General features: G+C 48.0%; 2 protein-coding genes across 4 annotated transcripts; one reads left to right on the top strand and one right to left on the bottom strand.

Annotated features, from left to right (window-relative positions):
* The first annotated feature begins 295 nt into the window (after positions 1 to 295).
* LOC123098170 (squalene monooxygenase SE1) lies at positions 296 to 5,740 on the top strand. Of its 3 annotated transcripts, none has more exons than XM_044520070.1 (9): positions 296 to 753; positions 2,148 to 2,259; positions 2,342 to 2,516; positions 2,834 to 3,002; positions 3,082 to 3,300; positions 3,395 to 3,670; positions 3,758 to 4,036; positions 4,560 to 4,679; positions 5,368 to 5,740. In XM_044520070.1, exons 1-8 carry the CDS (start codon positions 469 to 471, stop codon positions 4,668 to 4,670), a joined length of 1,626 nt encoding a protein of 541 aa, XP_044376005.1. In that variant the 5' UTR covers positions 296 to 468; the 3' UTR covers positions 4,671 to 4,679; positions 5,368 to 5,740. The 3 variants fall into 3 exon arrangements, with proteins under 3 accessions (XP_044376005.1, XP_044376006.1, XP_044376003.1); XM_044520071.1 differs by having other exon boundaries at positions 5,365 to 5,383; XM_044520068.1 differs by lacking the exon at positions 5,368 to 5,740 and having other exon boundaries at positions 4,560 to 4,935.
* A 2,005-nt stretch (positions 5,741 to 7,745) lies between these two features.
* Positions 7,746 to 10,329, bottom strand: LOC123098169 (branched-chain-amino-acid aminotransferase 2, chloroplastic). The gene is made up of 7 exons (XM_044520067.1): positions 10,054 to 10,329; positions 9,752 to 9,825; positions 9,213 to 9,573; positions 8,864 to 9,094; positions 8,564 to 8,776; positions 8,354 to 8,466; positions 7,746 to 8,247 (listed from the first exon to the last, which is right to left on the bottom strand). The coding sequence occupies exons 1-7, from the start codon at positions 10,144 to 10,146 to the stop codon at positions 8,133 to 8,135; spliced, it is 1,200 nt and encodes a 399-aa protein (XP_044376002.1). The 5' UTR covers positions 10,147 to 10,329; the 3' UTR covers positions 7,746 to 8,132.
* Between the last annotated feature and the right edge of the window lie 638 nt (positions 10,330 to 10,967).

Below are 10,967 nucleotides of genomic sequence, written 5' to 3'. Positions count from 1 at the left end.
CCAGCTGCTAAGCATACCCACATATGGACCCATGATACGGACCGTGGCGTTGTTTTCGTCCTCATGTGTTAATATTATAATAATAAAATCTTATTGCAAAATAAATTACAAACTGATCGCCACAAATGCAACAAAAAAATACTACTAGTTCTCTCAAGAGAAGAGAACGAACATATTCCAAGAGAAAACACGAGAAAAATCCAGCGAAGAGACAGCCAGCTACACGGACAGACAGGGCGGAGAGAGCGATCTCCCTCCCCCCTCCGCCCCATAAAAAACGGAACAATCTCCAACTCCAAGCGGCCGCCTCTCGTCTCGTCTCTCGTCCCAATCCCACCGCCCGGCACCCCCCCGGCTCCGTCTCCTCCCCGCACGCATCACCCTCTCTCCCCTCGCCCCTGGCCCGAGAGAACCCACACGCAAACCCAACGAACACGCGGCGCCGCGTTGAGAAACCCCCGAGGAACGATGACCCCAGGAGCAGGCCCCCATTGCGGCATGGCTGCGGCCGCCGGCGTCTGGCAGCTCGTTGGCGTCGCCGTGGCCACGCTCCTCGCGGCGGTCCTCGTAGCCGTCGCGCTGGGGCGCCAGCGCCAGCGCCGCCGCAGGGCCCCGCTCGAAGGGATCCCCGCGCCGGAGGACGGCTGCGAGGTCGCTGACGGCGCATGGAGCGCGGCAGTCGACGGCCCGACGGACGTCATCATCGTCGGAGCCGGGGTCGCCGGATCTGCCCTCGCCTACACGCTCGGAAAGGTGACATGTTTTTTCCTTGCTTACTTCTCCGTCCTCGCGTTCCGCTGGTTAGGCAGGAAGCTCCTGTTTCTTTTAGACTGGAAACTTGTGGTTCTCGTTCCTTGCAAGAACGAAGACCGAATTTGTATTCAAAGGAGAACCCGAGATTGAACTGGTATTCGACAGCGCAGGGATCAAAATTCCACCATGAATTTTCCGAAGGATCAAGTAGACAATCTAACAACAAAACACCTCTCGATTCAGTTTCAGGAAGGCAACTGCTCTGTCATGCTATCATCGATTCCTAGCCACCTTTTCGTTAAAAAAGGTCATGTAACGGCTTTTGATCTGGGGTGGGTGCACGCAATTCATGTGACGGCTCTTGATCTGGGACAGATGCATGCAGGGAATAATTGTGATTCGTTGCAACCTCCTTTTTTGCATGTTTCCACCCTAGGTGAAAGCGAAGTCTGTTATTTGTCTGTGTTGGGGACGTAGAATTCGTATGGTGCTGAGAAGGTGTTGCCTAAATATCATGTCATGCAACTCTAAATAGGGAAAAAAATCTCTTCCAAAAAGCCGTGGTACAAAATTTACCACCCTGTGTCCACGCATCAACCAATTCCTGCTTTCTGGTGGGCATGGCACGCTTGGAGGAACAGAAAAGAGGGGAAAGAACGGTGGGAGAATAATACACACAAGAATTTTGTTTTACTCCCTCCGATCCATATTAATTGTACAACAACGGAGGGAGTAATAAATTTGTTATTTGCCTTACAAAAATCATGCCGGGGCTGCCTTGCAAGTTCTGCTGAAATTACTTATTTTCTTTCTGACTAAATGAATGAGAACATGTGGGTGACAGAACTGTAAATTACTCATAAATGGGCAAAGAGGAGGAAGAGTCATCTGTATTATCTTCTCTCTTTCTCTAGTCTTTTCCATGCCCTCTCGTTCAATCTGCTCCAACAGAGACTTGATGTCCTCTAGCTTTGCACCATTAATGAAATGCCCAACTACTTTGAGGACCCACTTAATTTTCTTCTGTGGCTTACAGCTACTCCGACAATGATATATCATTAATAGGAAAATGTTGAACGAGTTATTGAACTTGATTCTTTTGGCTTTGTTCGTAATAGCTCCACACAGTGAGCGATAGTTTAGACAACAAATTAAGGAAGGAAGTTCCTTTTATAATTGTCAGGTTGTGTACCAGCCGAGAGTGGTAAGATACAGATCCTCATGAAAATACAGTATATACCTGGAAGGAGTATTACCGTGATGACCCTAGTTTCATCTGGATTTGGATATAACTAATAACAATGCAATTCTCTTGCTCATCATGATCAAATGGTGCATTACTGTTATCTTGGATTTTTTTTGCTTAAATCCTGCTTTATTTTTTGGTGACACAGGATGGCCGACGGGTGCATGTTATAGAGAGAGACCTTACAGAGCCCGATAGAATTGTGGGTGAATTGTTACAACCCGGAGGCTACCTGAAATTGATGGAATTGGGTCTGCAGGGTAAGCTTTGCTCTCTCCTGCTCAAAATGGGTTTCCTAACCGAACCATAGGCAATGTATACTGACTATTTGATTTTACCCAGACTGCGTTGATGAAATTGATGCACAGCGTGTCCTTGGTTATGCATTATTCAAAGATGGGAAGAACACAAAACTTTCTTACCCCTTGGAGAAGTTCCATTCAGATGTGGCTGGCAGGAGCTTTCACAATGGACGGTTCATACAGAGGATGCGTGAAAAGGCTGCATCTTTGCCCAAGTAATACCTCATCGTCCATATGAGATGTCTTTAGTACTTATTTGGTATACTTCTTTGTCTAGTTTTCATCTGGTATCCTTCTACGTGACAAGTTCATTTTACCCATAAGCCATGCATTAGAATGATAATACTGTGCGGCCCTTTGCAATGGTTCAATTCTGCTTGTGTGTAAGTTCTTGTATTTGGTGTATTTGCTCTCATGTTCTTTTCAAGAAAATCCTATACATTTTAAACGGGTTAGCTTCACATAAATCTAACTGTTTACACGCCTGCACTTGCAACTGAGAATAATGTTTGACATACTATTGGATTTACAGTGTCCAACTGGAGCAAGGAACAGTTACATCTTTGCTTGAAGAAAATGGTACAGTTAAGGGTGTGCAATACAAGATCAAGTCAGGTGAAGAACTAAAAGCTTATGCACCATTGACAATTGTATGTGATGGCTGCTTTTCGAACTTAAGACGTGCCCTTTGCTCCCCAAAGGTACAGTTCTCACATTATACTCACTGCTGATTACCTTTTTTGGGTTTACTGTACTGATATAATGTAATTTTGTGCTTAGGTTGAGGTGCCGTCTTGCTTTGTTGGCCTGGTCCTGGAGAATTGTGAACTTCCTCATGCGAACCATGGCCATGTTATCTTGGCCAATCCTTCTCCCATCCTATTTTACCCGATAAGCAGCACCGAGGTTCGCTGTTTGGTAGATGTCCCTGGTCAGAAGGTGCCTTCCATAGCAAGTGGTGAAATGGCAAATTATCTCAAGACCGTGGTTGCACCTCAGGTAATCTTGCAGTTGATCTTGTCCTAAGTGTAATTTCAACTGCCTGATTTCTGTAACGAGATTTTAATGGATATCTGATGTTGTCATTTCTCAGATTCCTCCACAAATCTATGATTCTTTTATAGCAGCAATTGATAAGGGAAGCATAAGAACAATGCCAAATAGGAGCATGCCAGCTGCACCACACCCAACACCTGGTGCACTTTTGATGGGAGACGCTTTCAATATGCGACACCCTTTAACTGGTGGAGGAATGACTGTTGCATTATCAGATATAGTTGTCCTGCGTAATCTTATCAAGCCTCTTCGCAATCTGCATGATGCCTCTGCCCTCTGCAAATACCTAGAGTCATTCTATACTCTGCGGAAGGTCAGTCTTCATATTGCAGTTTATGCCTAACTTTTTCCAGTGTAGTGTAATACAGTTTTTTTTAACTCAGTTCTGTAACTTATTCAGCCGGTTGCTTCTACAATAAACACATTGGCTGGTGCTCTGTACAAAGTCTTCAGTTCCTCACCTGACAAGGCTAGGGATGAGATGCGCCAAGCTTGTTTTGATTACTTGAGCCTTGGAGGTGTCTGTTCAAATGGGCCCATTGCTCTACTCTCTGGTCTTAATCCTCGGCCATTGAGTTTGGTTGCACACTTCTTTGCTGTTGCTATCTTCGGTGTTGGACGACTGATGCTCCCCCTTCCTTCACCTAAACGAATGTGGACTGGAGCGAGATTGATTTCGGTAAGTCCCCCGATCTTCAATGATTTCATATATATGATAATGGTTTAGACTAAAGTACTAACATGAAGGCAGTGATTAGAAGGAACGGAACTAGCTGTTTTCTATCTTTTGTGCTCATTTGCATTTGCTCCAGAGTATTTAATATGATTCATGAAATAATTTCTGTTTTGTCAAAATTCATGTTGGCTCTGCACTGCTACATCCATGCTACTACTGTTGGCATACTTGTTTGCATAACTGCTGTATGTTAGTACCTTATTTTTAAAAGGGGAGTACCCCGGCCTCTGCATCACAAGATGCACACAGCCATGTATGTTAGTACCTGGTTTCATAAAGTTTTGGCATCCATTATATTCATCATCTTTGAGTACATGGTTTGGGGGTAATATGTAGAATATGCTCCTGCTGTAGCAAAATTTACTGGAGACTGGCCATCTTTGGATGTTATGATCTATTGTTTGATAAAGCTGCACATTTTTTGCCTTTTCCTACCTTTGCTAATAAACACCGTTCACAACTGCAGGGTGCATGTGGTATCATCTTCCCAATCATCAAAGCTGAAGGTGTGAGGCAAATGTTCTTCCCTGCTACCGTCCCCGCGTATTACCGTGCACCTCCTGAAGCGGAGTTCTGATCTATGAAGGTGCAGCTAATCTCTCGCACGATGACATTTTTCCTGTGTTGGTAGTTGTTGAAAATGTGCTGTGTTGGTAGTCCGAATGGATCGAGGAACGTGTATAGTATCTCCGTTGGGTGCTGATCCTGCTTTTGGAATGTTCTGAATTGCTGCATCGGTGCCCATGTTGATTCGTCCTAGCTAAATTGTACATCTTTGTTGTGCTACTAATGAATTGCGCCTGCTGTTCTAACTAGTGGACCAAGGTGGTGTTCCTTGTCTACTGATCGTGAGCTGTGTTGTGTGCGTTTCAAATCAGACCACTGTATACCATGTTAGGCTGAACTCTGTTATGGACCATGATATGCCTTCAGTTGTATGGGCCAGCCCATCAAATGTGGAGCTTATCCCTTACCTAGAGTCCCAGTTGATTAAGCATGTCTCTTAGAAAAGAGTCCAGTTTAAAGATCCTATGAGAGTTTGAATAAAGATACCCACAGAAATCTCTGCATAAGTCAATGACATAGGATTTAGATGTGCAATGCTTATGACACATCTAGATGTGCTTTAGCAAAACTGTTTGAATAAAATTACTGACTTGTCAAGTCTTGTCTGCTATATAAAGGGCCTGACCCCTCAATAAATAAAGCAGAGAGATATTTTATTGTTTGCCTTTATCTACTTCTTAATAATCTTTTCTTTATGTGAGTAGCAGATCATTTCATCTTGTCAATTGACTGATGACATGTGAAGCTAGAAGATGGAGGATAGTGTATATACTGCACCATCCACAGGCCTTCTCCGACGCGGACGCCCAAATCTCCCCCATATGTTTTATGTTTGGACCAGATGTCTGTAAATTTTTGGGCCTTCATCGCAGCTGCCCATTTTGGGCCCGACCGGTCCAAAACGTCCACAATGTCCTAAGTTCGACCCCAACCACGTCGGCCTATGATGGTCCGGACCCACCCAAAACCCTGACGCTGGTGTATTTTCACAATTTGCCGCATCAATCCCCCTGGACATTGCCCAGGCCTTTGCCGGACATTCGTCGCTCCACCTAGCCTCCTCTTCGTCAAGGCCGCCACGGCGGCAACCGCCAGGAATGATGCTTTTTGACGAAATAGAGCATGCGGAGGAGCATGTTCTCAACTTCAAGGTTTCAACGTTGGGAGATAGTGTTGAATCGGCGTCGGAACCAGAACATGTTGATCTCTACGAGGACTACTTTGTCCCCGATGCGCTATTCGACCACTATTTTCATCGTCGATATTGGATGCATCGACCATTGTTCTTGCGCATCATGGAAGATGTCAGAGCTTATGATGATTACTTCGAGCTCAAGAAGGATTCTGTTGGCTACATTGGGTTCTCTGATCTCCAGAAGTGCACGACTGCTACGAGAATGGTTGGTATGGAACAATCGCAGACCACCGGAATGAGTACCTTTAGATTTCTAAGAGCACATCCTCGAAGCCATGGTCAGATTTGCTAATGTAGTGGTCAAGGTGTTTGGATGAGAGTACTTTAAGAGAACTAAATAACGAAGACACAACAAAGCTCATGGTAGTGGAAGAGAGTTTCAGGCAGTGGCGGAGCTACCAATAAAAGGCTGGGCGGGCCGGAGTACAAAGAGTGCTACCAAATTAAAAATCAACACATTATTGTGGGCCGAACTTCATGTAGAACCCTTTTTTGCTCCAGCCCAGGGCGGGCCATGGCCCTTTCAGCCTTGCTGAAGCTTCGCCTGTGGTTTCAGGTGTGCTCGAATCCATGGATTGCATAAAAATGTAAAAACTGCCCATATGCTCAGCAAAGGAAAAGCTCATTATCATTCTTGAAGCAGTTTCATCACAAGATCATTGGATTTGATACTCTTTCTTTGACATGCTAGGGTTTCACAATGACATGAACGTGCTGGAGTAGTCTATTGTTTGCAAGGTTGTGTGTGGATGAAGCTCTTGCATGCAACTATAAAATCAATGGACATGGGTACAACATAGGGTAGTATCGTTGCAATCGTATTACCTTTGTCAAGACCATCTCCAGAGGTAACAAATTTTTTTACTTTGCTGCAAGACAAGAAGGTGCTAGGAAGGATGTGGAGAGGTCATTTTGAGTGCTTCATGCCTGATTTTTGCCGTTGTTTGCACACTTGCTAAGAATCTCCAGAGGTCATTTTGAGATCCGACGACATTGTGGGAGACGATGACAAGTTGTGTAATCATGCAAAGCATGATTGCGAAGAATGAGGAATAGGTGATCCTATCCTGCTTCGAGAGCAGCATGCGGGGACGTTTGATCAATTTGTCGCTGGAGATGGGTGATACCACACACTGCACTGCGACAACTTGGCTGACACATCATCCTGTCCCCCGATCAGATCAGATCAGATCAGATCTGCTGAACAAAAAGACAGATCCGTGCTGTTTTCGTATTGAGTTCCTCCCACGATTTAAAAAAGAAGAAAAATCCCGTAAACGTGCTTGTTGGGTCTGGATTGGCAATGCGTACGTGGAGCCTAAGAAAAATGGACTACTTGCACTTTGGCATACGTTTCTTTCCTGCCTACCATGTGGCATGTGCCGCATCGTGCCGTTGTTTGCTTGTTGTTTGGCCTGCTGCGCCACCAGAAAAACCACACTTGTTGGTCTCTGTAAATTGTCAGAGAGCAACAACGTGAACGTATCAAACTATGAAAATACATCGAGTCTCCATGCAATGTCTCTGTAACTGTAACTTCGATGCGACTGCCAGGTTGTCATGCATGAAAACGATCTATTTGGCAAATGGTTGGTGTCAGTCAGGATCAACGTTAGCTACTTTGCGTGCCCAAATTTGAACTTGCTAATGAAAAGGATCTACTCTCTCCGTTGCTAAATATTTGTCTTTCTGAAGATTTCAACAAGTGACTACATGTGGCAGTCCATTTAAAATCTCTAAAATGATAAATATTTAAGAACGAAAGGAGTATTTGGCAAATTCGTAAGTGTCAAGCAGGATCAACATTGGCCTTTTTTCCGTGCTCAAATTTGAACTCGCTGAAGACTGGGATACGTATCTTCTAACACGAGATATCATCATCATTTAAAATAAAAACAAGGCAAAAGGCTTACCATTTTCATTGAATAAAAAGTTTTTTAGAGTCTAGGCCTCGGGCCGAATTACAAGCCTCACTCTTGCGGCATAATATTACACAAAAATTTCACCCCGGCTAGGCACCACACCACAGAGAAGCTTCCTCTTTAGTTCGAGCAACAAGAACACCCATGACGAACTGCGTTGTTACGGAACACCCGTGCATTTCTCTCTTTCCATATTTTCCAAGAAACCAGTAGCATCAGAGAGACCATCGCCCTTGGGGGCCGAGACATCCCCGAGATATCATCACCATGACTATTATTATTCACATTGGCAAGACATGATAAGAAATGCTGATGAATGCTTCCGGCGCCGCATGCGCCCACGCTGTTATCCTAATCAATCAACCGCAACCGTCCATCCTTTCTTGTCCTCCGCCAGGCCCATCTGGATCGACGTCAGAGTCGTGTACAGCTTCTTCGACAGCGTGTCTTCTCCGGTCCTGAACTCGTACCTGCACGCACGCCCAAAAATCAGTACACATCTCAGCACTGAATCGCGCAGACATCTTGGATCTTTTTGCCCCGGCTCAGCGGACGAGTTGCATGAGATCGACTTACCTTGTCCCTTGGTAGGTGATGGTGGACACCGGGGTGACGCCGACGGCCGTTCCCGTGCAGAACACTTCGTCTGCACTGATCAGATCGTCGATGGAGACGAGGCGCTCTTCCACCTGCTCGACAGCACACAACACAAGCTTCAGTTCGTTGTCATCGGCACAGTTGGGTGATGGACAGTAGCGGCGGAGTGGAGTGGAGTGATCGATCGACCTGGTAGCCGCTGTCTCGGGCGAGCTCGATGATGCTCCTGCGCGTGACCCCCGGCAGGATGGTCCCCGCCGTCGCCGGCGTCGCGACGGCGCCGCCCTTCACGACGAAGAGGTTGCAGGAGGAGGCCTCCTCCACGTACCTCTTGTGGACCGAGTCCAGGTACAGCACGTCCGCGAACCCCTTGCTCCTCGCGTCCATCTGCGCCTTGAGCACCTGACGATGGGATAAAAACACCGGTCGGTCAGTCACATTTTCTGGAAATTCACCTGAAGAAGAAGTTACCGGCTAAAGGATTTTCACCGGCGCGTAGTTGGAGATGGTCTTGACCCCGCCGGTGCCGCCCGGCATGGCGCGGTGGATCTCCTCCTCGACCAGCAGGTTTATCGCCGCCATGCCTTCCTTGAAATATGTGCCCACGGGCGCGGCGTAGATCATGAAGGTGTACTCGGGCGCCGGCGCCAGCCCGAGGATCGCCCCGCTCCCGATGAGCAGCGGCCTGAGGTACAGCGCTCCCTTTCCTTGCGGTGGCACCTGAAACCAACGTACGCGAGGGGTGGTTGCAGTGCGGAGGTCAGCCATGGAGGGCTCATGAGCATGGCGTGCACTCACGTCACGTGAATAAAGGAACAAATCGATGCTGACCACGTACCCAGCGCTTGTTGGCGAGGACGGTCTGCTTGACGGCGTGCACGAACTGCTCGACGGACGGGGAAGGCATGCACATGCGCCCGGCGCCGTGCTGCATCCGCCGCGCGTTCTCCTCCGGCCGGAACAGCGTGTACCCGGGCCCGTCCGCCCTCCGGTACGCCTTGAGCCCCTCGAACAGCCCCTGCCCGTAGTTGAGGACGCCGGAGGAGGGGCTGAGCTCGATGTTGCCGTAGCGGGCGAGCTCGCCGCGGGAGAAGCCGCCCTCCTCCTGCGTGCACCGCATGACGTACATGTAGTCGGTCGGGGTCAGCCCGAAGCCGAGGTTGTCCCAGTCGATGTCGCCGCCGCCCTCCTCGTCGGACCTGCATGCAGCCAAGCCAAACCGCACACGGATGCCCCGGTGGCGACGGCACAAGCATTGAGTTTGAGTGCGACGAACGGCACAAAATGGTAAAAGCCATTGGCGATCGAACTGCGAACGAATCGAAACCAACCACGGAAAGTAATTTACGATGAACCTGCTGCATGTCACTCACGCACCTGTCGACGGGGTCCAGCTGCGGCTGCGACGACTTCCACCGGGACGGGAGAAGAGAGCGGCCGCCGCCTCCGTCCTGCACACCGAGAAGGCGCCTACTGTGAGTTCCGATCGACCTCATCGTCATCCTCATCCTCATGGAGGCGGGACGGGAGAGCATCGTGGCCATGGATAAATCTTAGTAGACGGGAAAATGCTCTTCTCCGCAACGGAAACAAGAAGAGTAAAAGCGCCAGGCCCGGCGGCCATGCTTTGTAGACGGGGATCTCAACTGCAAAAGCACGAGAAGCGCGCGGGTACGCACCGTCCCGAGTAGAGCTCGGAGGCCGCCGATGACCCCGCCGGCCGAGGTGCGGCCCCACGGGAGGGCGCGCTTCGCAGACGACAGCACGTCCATGCACGCACGCACGTCCGGCCGGCCCGCTAGCTGGATCGCTCGCCAAAGTTGTTCAAGAGAGCAATGGTTTGCAAGCGAGCACAGCACGTCGGCACCTATACCAGTGGCAGTGGGTTAAAATGGCAAGTGTTCGTAAAGAGGTTTCTATATAGGTCGTGGAGAATTTGGCAAGTGTTCGATTTGCCCTGCTGTATCCTACCCTTATAGAAGGCCACATGCATTGGTTTAGGAAACACATGCATTGGTTTTTTATGGCGAATTAACACATGCATTAGCAGGATACGGTAATGTTTGGCAAAGATATTTGGCAATGTTTGACAAAGACTGTGCCCTGTTACGGGACTCCTGTTACGGGGGATCGAGCGTGCGCCAAAGCTCTAGGAGCAGCAAACTTGCTTTTCCTGGATCGAGACAAAACCATCGACGGAGATGGCAATTGACCCGTGGGCCCAGGCACTGAGTGGACCCCGCGAGGCAGTGACAGAGTACAGCCGCGCCTGGCACGGCACCTCCTGGGAACGAGGAAGTCGTAGTCGCGCTGCTCTGCCGCGTGTAAGGCGTGATGGCGTCTGCCAAGCTTTTTTTTTTTCCAAAAAAACTTCCAATCTATACGGAAATTGCCTTTGGTGACCGAGCTCACTGGAGGCCTCCATATTCAAAATTCAAATTTCATCGAAATTCATATTTTTTTACATTTCAAAAAATTCTAAATTTTTTTACTGGTATACATGAAGGCATAACACACATGTGTGTAAATTTTCAGGGCAAACATGTTGAAATGAGGGCTGTGCAAAAAAGACAAATCTGGGGTTGTTTAACAC

Source organism: Triticum aestivum, chromosome 4D, assembly GCF_018294505.1.
Source record: "Triticum aestivum cultivar Chinese Spring chromosome 4D, IWGSC CS RefSeq v2.1, whole genome shotgun sequence".
NCBI classification, from domain to species: Eukaryota; Viridiplantae; Streptophyta; class Magnoliopsida; order Poales; family Poaceae; genus Triticum; species Triticum aestivum.
Note: the sequence above shows the minus strand (reverse complement) of the source record. Positions and strands in the feature narration are given on the sequence as shown.

Coding starts and splice junctions, on each gene's coding strand:
- LOC123098170 (XM_044520070.1), top strand. CDS start 469: ATGACCCCAGGAGCAGGCCCCCATTGCGGCATGGCTGCGGCCGCCGGC. Junction 2,260..2,341: donor GATGGAATTGGGTCTGCAGG/GTAAGCTTTGCT, acceptor GATTTTACCCAG/ACTGCGTTGATGAAATTGAT. Junction 4,037..4,559: donor CTGGAGCGAGATTGATTTCG/GTAAGTCCCCCG, acceptor TCACAACTGCAG/GGTGCATGTGGTATCATCTT.
- LOC123098169 (XM_044520067.1), bottom strand. CDS start 10,146: ATGGACGTGCTGTCGTCTGCGAAGCGCGCCCTCCCGTGGGGCCGCACC. Junction 9,574..9,751: donor CAGCTGGACCCCGTCGACAG/GTGCGTGAGTGA, acceptor GGCTGCATGCAG/GTCCGACGAGGAGGGCGGCG. Junction 8,467..8,563: donor CCCGAGACAGCGGCTACCAG/GTCGATCGATCA, acceptor GCTGTCGAGCAG/GTGGAAGAGCGCCTCGTCTC.